General features: G+C 38.7%; 1 protein-coding gene across 1 annotated transcript in view; it reads left to right on the forward strand.

The window, feature by feature from the left end:
• znf423 (zinc finger protein 423) overlaps positions 1–13,179 on the forward strand; it is a 143,415-nt gene that overhangs the window by 60,094 nt on the left and 70,142 nt on the right. The window contains 1 exon segment of the mRNA XM_048169047.1: positions 5,059–5,079. Coding sequence (XP_048025004.1) covers positions 5,059–5,079 — 21 coding nt within the window.

Genomic DNA, 13,179 nt, shown 5'->3' on the forward strand with positions numbered 1-13,179 from the left:
GGAAGTACTTTAGTGAAGGACTTTTTCTGACTTACCAGGGAAACAAAATCCTGGCAATAACAGTAATATTTTCTGGAAGCACACACTCCATAATGTGAGAGCCGGTGTAAACCCTCTCATTTCCCCTGTGAGGAGACAGACACTACTCTACACATTTCACTGCCCCACACCAAGACCTGTCTCAGACATGACACAGGCTGACTGGACTGAAGTGAAGAAAGAAAGAACAGAGCTGAGAATTGTGGTGCGTTGTGGCATTTAGTTGAGTGACTGGTGGTGTGATGCAAAGAGGGTGCCTAAATAGAGTATGTAATGTGTGTTGATGTTATGTTTCACCCAGTTCATCAAAAAATAAAAATTGTCATTATTTACTTTTGTGTTACTTTGTCTCATATTATATATATATTTACATACCGTGTTGTACTTGTTCTGACTAACACAGAAATAGAATTTTTTTGAGCAGTTGTTACACAGTTTACATGGCTGAACTATAAGGTTATAAGAATGAGAATTCTGTTCATTTAAATAAAAGGTGTCACCAAGTAAATACATGTAGCTGGGTATAAATTCTAAATCTTTAATGTGTGCGTGCGTCGTGTGTGTGTGTGTGTATCTTTTAAGTTATTTGTCATTTTTAATAAATTATATATGCTTCTAAAAATAAAATGTATCATTTAAAAAAACACTAAAAACTCACTGTAATAACATGAAGTGAGTAAATAATGACATAATCTTCATTGTTGGGTCAATTATCCTTTGAATCATTCCATTAAAGGATGAGTTCACTTCAGAATTCATATTTCTGATAATTTATTCACCCCCATGTCATCCAAGATGTTTATGTCTTTGTTTCTTCAGTCGAAAAGAAATTAAGGTTTTTGAGGAAAACGTTCCAGGATTTTTCTTCATATAGTGGACTTCAACAGCTACCAATGGGTTGAAGGTCCAAATTGAAGTTTAAATGCAGCTTCAAAGAGCTCTACACGATCCCAGCCGAGGAATGAGGGTCTTATTTAGCGAAACAATCAGTCATTTTCTAAAAAAAAAAAAATATATATATATATATATATACACACACACATATACATATATATATATATATATATATATATATATATATATATATATACACACATACATATATATATATATATATACACACACATACATATATATATATACACACACATACATCATTTTCATATATATATATATGTGTGTAAAAAAAAAATGTGTGTCTATATATATATATATATGTATATATATGTATGTATGTGTATATATATATATATATATATATATATATATATATATATATATATATATATATATATGTATATGTATATGTATGTATGTATGTGTGTGTGTGTGTGTGTGTGTGTATGTGTGTATATATATATATATTAACCACAAATGCTTATCTTGCATGGCTCTGCTGCTCTGAGATGCGCCACGCATTACGTAATCATGTTGGAAAGGCATGATTAAGTCACGCATAACTTAGATAAGTGTTTACAAAGCGAACATGCAAAGGTTAAGTCAAACAGCCTTTACAAAAAAAAGGTAAAACACCGATGTCGGACAATTTTGAAGTTGGAGCAGAAACTGTTTTTCGCCCTACCGCAGTACTTACACCTACGTCACGCTTTTTTGGTTTTTTAGACGAGCATTTGTGGTTAAAAAGTATATACATTTTTATTTATTTATTTATTTTAGAAAATGACCGATCGTTTCGCTAGATAAGACACTTATTCCTCGTCTGGGATCATGTAGAGTCCTTTGAAGCTGCACTGAAACTGCAATTTGGACCTTCAACCGTTGGTCCCCGTTGAAGTCCACTATATGGAGAAAAATCCTGGAATATTTTCCTCAAAAACCATCATTTCTTTTCGACTGAAGAAAGAAAGACATAAACATTTTGGATGACATGGGGGTGAGTAAATTATCAGGAAATTTTAGTTCTGAAGTGAACTAATCCTTTAAGGGTCAGAATACACCAGTTAGCATGTGTGCGTATACAGGTGATGTATCATAAACGTTCCTGTCACTCTCTACAGCATCTGCCTAATAAAGCAAAAGACTTTGGCAGCGCTAGCAAAAAAATTACGCCATTTTGACTTGTCCCTGACAGGGATGCAGATGAAAATGAGATAGGTAGCTCGATCCAGCTCAGTGAGTTTATATTCATATTAATATAACAGAACTCCTTCTGAGCCAGGCTGTTAGTTTGGGGCCAAAAAGAAGTCGCGTCCCACTGTCGGGCCACCCTCATGGGGACTTGCCCGCATAGTCACTGGCATCTCAGTGCGCTGCTTTTAATTTTAGTCTTCATTTAGCACAGCACCCCTTGATGATCGCCTCTGCGCAGCGGCGCGCCCTGCTGGCAGGGGGAGAGCTTGCGCAAACGCATACTCTTGAGAGCGAACGCTCGAAATCACGCACACGTATACATACATACACACTCTCACACCTGCAGGGGGCACCCCGTGGGTCTACAGCTGTGCAGCGGAAAACAATAAAGCCTGAAGAATAAAAAACCTCTGTGCTCCTGAGAGACCTTCACACACAAAAGATTGTGCACAGAAAAATAATAGTAATAAAAATACAGACAGACTGACAGATAAGCAAGACAAGAGAGGAAAAAATAAGCTTGAGTAGCAAACAAGCAGACACAAAGCACAAGGCCTCTCAGACATTACAGTAAGGAGCTCGGCCTAGTATTCCACATTTCTTCCTTGACATGTTCTTGACACTCCTTGTGATAAGGTGTGATGTTTTATAATGTTTGTGTTTTGCTAGGCAGGCTAGACGCACATAGGAAAGTTTGTTTTTTGGACCTCAATGCAGTCCTTGGGGTTCGACAAGTTTTCTATGTTTTCCTGTGCTTTTCATGTTGGGCGAGAGTATAGGAACTGTAAGAGAGGCGAGCAGAAAGAGGCCTTTCTCATTTCACCTCTCCATCCACCCCCCCCCCCCCCCCACACCTCTATCTTCATCCGTCCATTTGGGCACGTCGCAAGGAAAAGCATGCAGACACTAATGTTGCACTAATCACCGGCGTACAGAACTCACAGCACGTCCACTCTCCTCTCAATCGCCCTTAATCAGCCAACACATTTCAATTAGCATATTGTGTTTAACCTCCCTTTCATCTGCCTTTATTAGTGGATTGAGCTGTAGTCAGCCTCTTCACCCCCCTCCGTCCAACCCTGATTCTCCCTTGCTCATCTCTGCTCTCTCTCTCCCCTCTCTCTCTGTTTCACTTTTCCAAGGCCTTGTGTATCGTGCCACTGTGATCTTTCTCAGTGATAGGTTCAGGGCTGAACATTAGAGGACACGCTGTTGTACATCTTACACACAGTCATGCACACTCATTTACTTATTCCCATGTTGTTCCAAACCTATGACCTTTTCTTCTGTGGAACGCAGAAGAAGACATTTTAAAAAACCTGTTTCTTTGTCTATACAGTGAAAGTCAATGGGGTCCAGTATTGTTTTAGACCCAATTGCCTTTCATTATATGTGACCCGTGCTGGCAAAATGAGTCGGAATGCTCATGGGCTAAATTTCGAGCTACAGGCAAAACAAGTGAAAAATGTCAATCACAAAAATTAGTTCATTAAGCCCTTGTCTAGCAATCCCAATGCTCCAAATAGCAATTAAACACCTAAAAGTATCTTTATTTGTATGTTTTCTGAGAGGAGTACCTTTCCTCGACAACTGGCGCTTCCCCTCAGCACGTTTGGTATCGTTGTGAAGCGAAGCATTCCAACTTGGTGAATATTCATAGCAAATTCTCGATGGCATGAGTCTGAACCAATGAAATGTGATTTTCAAACTCATGCTGATGTAAACAAAACGATCTTACTCGTGCTGACTAACGGATCCAAAGCGCACGCACAAAGACGCCTCAGATAGCGTACAATCCCGTAGTAGTATAGTATTTCAAAAAATCTGTCTTGGAGAGTATTCACACAAACATTATCTGTTATGTCTTAAGTGAACGTTTGGTTAACTGTTAGGGAAAAACATCTGATGTGTAACATTATATTACGTGCGGTACAAAGTAGGTCTTAATATATAAGCTGTCTGTTTCATTAATGTTTATCAAACATAAAATTGTGAAATCATGGAAAAAAGTTAAATATATATATTTTTCCTACAGATATGGGTTTTGACTTGGTTTGTGCCAAATTTGGTGGTATTACCAGGGATTTTTGCTAGGTGATTTTGTTTTGGAACCTTCAGAAAACTTTAACTCGATTTTTCTCAGAATTGACTTTCAACTTCAAACAGGTGTAGCTCAGTCATTTTTTTTTTTGTCGGTTTCCAACAAATCAGACATCATTTTGAAAGTTTGAGAATAACAATTTTCAAACTCATTTTTGAAAATTTGCTCTTTGCGACTCGTTTTGCCAGCATGGGTCACATATGGTTAAAAAACAGTCGAAACATTCTTCAAAATATCTTCTTTTCTATTCTGCAGAAGAAAGTAAGTCATACAGGTTTGTAACGAAATGAGGGTGAGTGCATTTTTGGGTGAACTATCCATTTAAGTTTGTTTGTTTGTATATGACGATCATTCTAGAAGCATGTTAGGATAATGAATGCTCAAAGAATAGTTCATCGAATTTTGGCATCATTTAATAACCCTCATGTCGGTCCAAACATGTATGATGTTTTTTATTCTGTGGAACACAAAGAGTAATTTAGCAGAAGTTTAGTCTTTTCCTAGTAATAAAAGTGTGCTATCAAGTTAAAATGACAAAAAAAAATATCATTAAAGTGGTCCTTATGATTTGCTATAGATTTGCAATGAGTGTGAGTAAACTCACCCCTTACCAATGGTTTATTTTCTAGTTGTAGTGTATTTTGACAATTTAAGACATGCAAAACCATGGCAGCCCAGTCTCCCTCCATAACGTCACCATGAGTAAGCCATGACCCCCATGTCTGACCCCTCCTCCACCATCTAACCCTCATGTGATCATAGAGCTGCTGACTAACTGTCACCCTGCCTTCTCTTTCCACCCTCCCTGCCTGTCGGACGGCCCGTAGGAGAGCCTGCCCAGCTGCAAGGTTTGTTCCCCCTTATCTCTCTCCATTCTTAGCTAGATTACCTGAATGAATGACCCCCCTCAAGCATACATACATCTCTCACTGCTTGAGTAGAAGGAGCGGGGCTATAGTAGACAACAGTGCATGATTGGTCACATAAAGGGGTCATACCATACTTTTTTTCATTTTTCACTCATTTATTTTCCCTCAGGCCCCTTTAATTTAGTTTTTCATGCTCATTTTCCATACTCTTTTTGACCCACAGAATTAAACAGGCAGTTTTTTGCCGCATGCGAAATAAGAAATGACTCAAGAGTCCCCATCTAACGGTCTCTGCAAAGCCTGAATTACATTGCGACAGATTAAATCAATAATGTTTTGTGGACTTTCTCCACATACTGCTCTTGTCGTTAGTTATATAGCAAGTGGAGTAATAGCATCTTCTTTTTATGGTGGTATAGTTCATAATATGGTTTAGAAATAATAATAGTCTATCTATCCCACTTCCTCGTTGTTAATAGAGAATAGGAGTTGTTGGAATATACTGTAAATGTGGGTGGTGGTGCTGTATTCAGTGAGCTTGGAACTAAATGTTTTTGAAGCTTTGTTAAAATAAATGGAGCATTTTGAATCTATCTGTCTATCTGTCTATCTGTCTATCTGTCTATCTATCTATCTATCTATCTATCTATCTATCTATCTATCTATCTATCTATCTATCTATCTATCTATCTATCTATCTATCTATCTATCTATCTATCTATCTGTCTGTCTGTCTGTCTGTCTGTCTGTCTGTCTGTCTGTCTGTCTGTCTGTCTGTCTGTCTGTCTGTCTGTCTGTCTGTCTGTCTGTCTGTCTGTCTGTCTGTCTGTCTCATCTATCTGTCTATCTGTATCTGTCCGTCTGTTGAAACATTCTAAAACATTCTTAGCTTCATAAAATTCATCATTCTTAGAATACATTTATTAGAATTTTAGAATTCATTTTGCTTCCATACATTCAAATTTAAAATGCAATTCTGCATCCTGTTTGTAACATCATTTAAAATTCAGGAAATTATTTGGAATTTAAAAGACATCCTCAATTCAATTTGGTTTAAACAAAGTACATGAAACTCTTCTATTTCAGTAGTAGAATATGATTTGAGTATGAATATATGATGTCATAATATGACCCCTAAAAAAGGAACATAAAAGGGCGCAACCTTAGTTTTATTATCATGTCATTTGATTTCCATATCCAATTCCCTCTGCCAGCTTACACACATAAGCTCACACATACACCAACACACATTGCCATAGTGGTTATTTGTGCATGGGGCTGGGCCAGGGGCATGAACGCACATACACCTGAGTGAGACTGCTCTCCAGAGAGTATTGCTAATGTTACCGTTGATTCTTAGTTATTCATCCCAGTGATTCTAACGCCTGGAGCACGAGTCACACATGTGTTGTCAAGGCAACACCACATAGATGCTTGCCGTTTGACCCCAGGGTGTTCTCTGTGATGTCATAATAGTCTTCTTGTCTCAACTGTGGGTGCGCTTTTCCATATTTGAATCTTGTCACATCACAGCTGTTATTTGTCGAAAATCTGTTTTCATGTGCACAAGCAGTTACTGAAGTCGATAATTTCTTTAGTGCAAAGTAAAGATTGTGGGATTGATTTGTTGTCTTAATGTTGTCTCATAAAGATGACCAGTGTTGTTTTGAGCTCTTTTTTTTTTTTTTTTTCAGGAAGTGATACTGTAGAGCAGTTCCTTTTTTATTTTGCTGTAGGTAATGCCCATCTCATGCTGTAGAGACACACTTACACAAATACACAAATACACACACACACGTACACGGAGACTGGCTACTAAAGGAGACCTGGCGCGGTCTCTCTGTGTCAGCGCAGACTTAATGAGGCAGCACACAAGAAGCTTTAGGAGTCAATGGATGTAGATAATGTGGATGAGGGTTCACTTCACTGAGCGCCTGTACACGAGCAAGCCAGTGTCTAGCCTAGGGCCACACTGTGTGTGTGTGTGTGTATAGCCATACTCCAGCCCCCTCCATTCTATAGTTATGCGAGCAAAAGAAATCATCATTCCTTCACATTGCATGTCACTCCCTGTTATCCAGCCCCTGATGTCTCTATTGTGCACGCCGAGCCGATGTTAGGTTGAGTGGCTTTGGTGAGAGCAGTTATTCCTCAGTGTTCTGATGTTTTAAAAGGGTTGGGTTGGTTTTTATGGCTTGTTAATGGTGTGGCGCTCTCTACTGCAGCCCATGTGGCAAGTACGTGAGCATGGGAACAGATGACAGCCCCTCATGCACATCATAGACCACCTGGAGCTAGCCAGGCGGAACCTCAGAGGGGCCGGGCAACGTTTGAGGGGGGATGATGGAGGGTGCGCTGCTAGAGGTGATAGAGAGAGGGAGAGAGAAGGATGAGGGAGTTGAGCTTGACCAAATCAATGCAACACACGTGCACGGTTAAACTCATACATATCTGCATATGTTTGGCTTTTACTACATGGGGCTCTGGAATACTTGATTCAAATTGGCCATATTAAATGAAAAAAATGTCTATAATGACTGCTAAACTGAATAACTGGTAACTGATTTTTCTACATAGCTGAGCTAGTTTTATGTCTCTTGTATCAGTCTGCGGTCTCATTTCACTCACATAATAAAGTAATCTAAAATCAATATTTTATGTCAGTTTATTTATTTATTTGGTACACTTTGCGACGGGGTCCTGATGACCCTGTTGGTGGCAACTGTTTGACTGTATATAGTGTATATCATGCCTTAAACACATTGAACACATCATTGCATAACCTGTATACACTGCCATTTAAAAGTTGAAGGTTTGTAAGATTTTTTTTTTAATGCTTTTGAAATGAGTTGCATTTATTTGTAAAAAAATTAAATAAAATAAATTGAATAAAAATGTAAAAAATATATTTAAAAAATTGTATAATTATATAAATTATATATTATATAAAAATATATAATATTGTGAATAACTGTTTTCTATTTTAATATATTTTAAAATGTAAATTTATTCCTGTGATGGCAAAACTAAATTACTCCAGTCACATGATCCTTCAGAAATCATTCTAAAATGCTGATTTGTTGCTCAAGAAACAATTTTAAATCAGTTGTGCTGTTAAAATTTATTTAGAAACGGTAATTTTCTTTTTTCAGGACACTTTAATGAAAGTTCAAAACATCATTTATTTGAAATAGAAATATTTTGTAATATATTTTAAATGTCTTTAATGCCAGTTCTAATCATTTTAATGCATACTTGCTGAATAAAAGTAATTAATTTCTTTTTAAAAACTCTTATTGACCTCAAACATTTGAATGGTAGTGTATGTACAGTATACTAGGGATGTAGCAATATAAAAATTCTGGTCAGTAATAAGCCAGTTTTCATGCATTGGTCTATATTATTCAATATATATATATTTTTTCTAAATAAATTAAAAATAAAACTCTAAAACTATATAGTTAATTTATTTTCTTAAGTTTACTTTCAACAGTATTATTAAATTATTAGTGTTTTTAAAAAAGTTACATTAAGTAACAGATACATATAAATTTAAAAAATGTGAAAATTTAATTTAAAAATTTAAATTTATGGATAAAATAAATAACCAGTATGGTGCTTACAGTGTATATCATGTGTTCTTATTGTACTTTATACACAGATATTCACATTCAAACTCAAACATACCACATGACCCCTAACCTGCTCCATGACCAAACACCACTGATTTAATTTCTTTACTCTCTCTCTTCCTTTCCTCCCTCCTTTGAATAGCCCCCACAGAGAATGTCATGTTGAAAAGGGAGTGAGGCAGCAATGTTTTGCCGAAATGTTTGTTTGCAAGGCTGAGTGATGTCTGATCCCCCTGAGAGCTCATTTTGCCACGTTTGCGCTTGATTTGCTTCTTATGCTGTTTATTAAAGGTAATTACAAGCTGTTTGGAGATCTATAAGAGAACTGCTCAGGGGGAGCCTCCTCCAAAAGGTGTGGGAACAGAATGGAAAATGAGGTACACTTGTGGCCGACGTGGTGAAATCGCATGGGTGGAGGTTGCAGGTGTATTTAGAGGAAAGACTGCATAGGAAATGTGTCTTTAGCTGATCTGGTGTACTGATATATTGTAATCTTTGACAGAGGAAGTTGCTAGGTCTGAATGGTCTTTTGCATGCTGGTATGTTAGCAGCATGCGTATACATATCTTTCTCAGGTATATCTGGTAGAGGTGCAGCTGCCCCGTTTCCCCCCTTCCCCTCCTCGCCGTCCCAGATCCGTCCAGGTGTGTCTCAGCCAGCTGCCGTGGAGGGGAAGGAGCGGCAATATCAGGAGCTCGTCAGTCTCCCAACCCTCCCTTCTCCATGCCGTGCGGTAATTGTTAAAAAGACAAACAAGCTGCCTGCCTATCTGTGCATAATGAAAGGGGGCCAGCCGCAATTTGCTCCTCACTTAATTCGTTAAGTATTCTGAATTTATTTTCTCGAGTGACAGTGGCATCTGTCGTTGCTGGCGAAGAGGACTTACGTGCACATGACGTTACACAATGGATGCGTGATGAGGGGGGGTGGAAATGTGATAAGGGTGGAGTGTTAAGTTAGTTCACCCAATTATGAAAATTTTGTCAGTATTTATACATAAATATTTTTTGTTCCATTTTTAAAATAATGTTCCGATTGTTGTTTTCCATGAACATTGAGTGAAGCTTAAAAGTTTCAAAAGGACCTATAAAAATCATAAAAGTATAATAAAATATGATATGATTCATTCACTAGATTTCAAGTCTGAAACCACATGGTCCTTTTTTTTTCTACTTTATTGTTAAATTTTCCCTATGACTGTTTCCTTCAATTCATGAGAGCTCTAGTAACGTCTAGTTGTGAATGAGTCATTCTTTTGAGTTGGACCCTTTCAATGAGTCATTTGATTCAGTCTGAATGATTCATTCATGAATGAGACTTATTTGGCTCTAAATTTAAAGAAGACTTTAAATCTAGAGCATTAATCATTTGGTCCATTTTAATGATGCTTTGCAACCCTTTTGAAGCTTGAAAGCTCCAGTTCCCATTCTTGGTACTTACGTGGAAAAGAGCGGCCAGCGCAATTTAATAAAGATCAGTTGCGGCCTTATGGTTAGAGAGTCTGACTTGAAACCTGAAGGCTTCGGGTTTCGAGTCTCAGTACCAGCAGGAAATGGTGAATGAACAGTACTTTCATTGCCCACAGCTGAGGTTCCCTTGAGCAAGACACCTAACCCCCAATCACTCCGCTGCAAAAATGGCTGCCCACTGCTCCAGTTGTGTGTTCATGATGTGTGTGTGTTCACTACTCACTGCTGTGTGTGTGCACTTGGATGGGTGAAATGCACAAATTCTGAGTATGGGACACTTTTTTTCACTTTTAAAATTCCATTTTTGGACCACAGGGGAAAAAAAGGTTTGGCACATCATGAAAGTAAATGGTTTAAAAATGAAGGGTTCTTGTTTTTAGGTGAACTGTCCCTTTAAGGAGGCGAATCAAGGTGTACAGGGGAGTGTGTTTTAACAGGAGAAGAGGTGGGGAGAAGGTGTAGATCTTGTAACAACCCAAGTTGACCATAGGCTTGTCTAGTTGATGTTAGAACAGCAGAGCGGTGCAGGTGATACAGCGGTTCCAGGTAAACTCTGCAAAAAAATTCCCCTAAATACTGGCTGATAATTAACATCTGCTGTCTGGTGTGATCTTGCCTCTGCACATCAGCTCAGTGTGTGAGTGTATATAAGTGTGTGTGTGTGTGTGTGGGAGGAAGGAATAAGCGGATGTCACAGCTCATCAGTGCTCTATGTGAGATGTGTAGGAATCAGGGGAAGGCACACTCTCGATGGAAGGGGCGGGGGCGGAGGTCCCAGAGAGACGGGTGGAGGCCCCTCAGAGTGTGTGCATGTGCTCAAGCCCGTGTGTGGGAGAAGGGGCCACCTGGGGTCGGACTCTTCAAAGGCCGCTCTCTGAGGAGCGGTGAGAGGTGCCTGTATGACAGGAACCCTGGCTTTGATCCGGAATAGGAGTCAGAGTGGGAGAGGAGATGGAAGGCAGGAAGGATGAATGCAAAAGGGAATTCAGAGGTGTGACTTGTAGATAAAAAATAGAAGGTGTGGGACATGGTAGATCTAAGATAGGCCTATCTCTTGTTAGGCTTCTTTTAGGATTCACTCTAAATCTTCACTTTTACCCTGTGGGTATGCCTCTAACATTCCTCTGCTGTTTGGCTGTCTTTTTGTTTTTGTTGTATGTATAACTCTGTTTTCAGAGGCATTCGGTCTTTATGATTCTCGCTTTGAGTTGCATCTCGTTTATTTAGAGCATTCTTTTCATTAATTAGTGGTATATAGCTCATAAGTTTTCAACTTTAACTTGCTTTCCAACTTTATTTGGACTATAGACTGATACCTCAAATCATGCGATTGATTGAGGAAAGGTATTTGATTGCCTTTTAAGAGTTTGAACTTAGGATGCATGATATATTGTTACAATGCCAGATATTAGAGATAAAAAAAAACTGTATTGGTTAGTATATATCATGTTTTATTATACATATTATATAATGTATATTATATATTATAATAACACTCTTAAAAGTAATATTTAGCAAATCCGAAAATGAATAGCTATTTTCTTACTGTACATTATAACGGTGTGAATATTGTAGTTCAGTGTTGTAATGTACGGGACAGGGCAATGGAGTTGGAGATCCACATGCAGGCTTTAATACAGGAGAGTGTAGTCGGACAGGCAGTAGGTCATACACCAGCAAACAGATACAGGAAAAGCAAGGCAAAAGAGTAATCCAAACACAGGCTATGGTCAAGGCAGGCAGCAAACAATCATCAAACAAGGAAAACAGTCCAGGGTCAAAAACACAGGCAAGGCTAGGCAAGGACAAGGAAACACGGAGACAAGGTAGAACAAAGGCTAGACAATACTTAGCAATGTGTGTGTGTTTGAGTGCAGCTTATAAAGGGTCACTGATGGGAAACAGGTGTGAGTGCATGATTGGTTCCTATGTGGAGGATTGTGGGAAATGGAGTCTATTTGAAGAAAATAGAACATGGACGTAGGGCACATGTAACAAATGTAGTGTCTAATTTTGTTTTTCATTTTAATTGTATAGAAATTTTTCCTATGTTAGCTAGTTAGCACTATCAACCATATCATAATAAATTTAAAAGAATAATGTCAGACAAAATTTTAATATTGTCCATCATTAGAAATTGTGCTTTTCGCCTGATGCACAAGTAAATACGACTCAGAAGTCTGTTTACTTTAGTTTTGGCTTAAACTGTGCAGTCGTGTTACATCCATATTACACAGTATGTCTTTCTTTGCACAGAATGTACATTATAAAATGTTGTGTTTTTTATGTGTATAGACAACCTATTTCAAAAGTTTGGGATGGCGAAGGAGCTCTCTGATTGGCTCTTTTTTTTATCCTGCTGTGCTCTTATTGGCTGTTCATCATCACTAAAATATCCAAATATCACCTTGAACTCATACAACGATTTCAGATGGTGAACCGATGGAGAGATTAAGAGAATAAAGTTAGAGGAAGATTATTGAGCATCAAAAAGATTGAAGGATGCGACAAATGTCCGAAATGGGGAGGGGTCCGTGGGACAGAGGGGAAGTGGGGGAGATTTGGCAAGGAACTAGGGATGAGATGAGAGGAATGCATGATCAGTGCCTTTCCCTCCCTTCTTGGTACAGAGATGTTGCGGGAGGAAAAGATACAGAGGGAGGGAGAAAGAGAGGGAGAGATGAACTGACCGGGTGCTGATGAGGGAGGTTGACCTTCGGAAGTGAGTGAGAGCGAGCGAGGAGGATGAGGCTGGCTGACAGGGGCTCTCCTGGTTTTTGGCAGCCTCTCAGTCTGCGCGGTGAGCAGCTGGACTTCATTAGGCGCTGGTGTTAATTACTGGGTCCAGGCTGCAGCCGCCCGCCCGCCCGCACACACACAAAACACTCACCGTAATTCAGCCAGGGTCACCTTGAAATTGATCATTTACCATCAGAGAGATGAAGACGGACTGAGTAGAGTGAATGAACCAATGAACG

The sequence above is a fragment of the Megalobrama amblycephala genome, linkage group LG19, assembly GCF_018812025.1.
Source record: "Megalobrama amblycephala isolate DHTTF-2021 linkage group LG19, ASM1881202v1, whole genome shotgun sequence".
NCBI lineage: Eukaryota > Metazoa > Chordata > Actinopteri > Cypriniformes > Xenocyprididae > Megalobrama > Megalobrama amblycephala.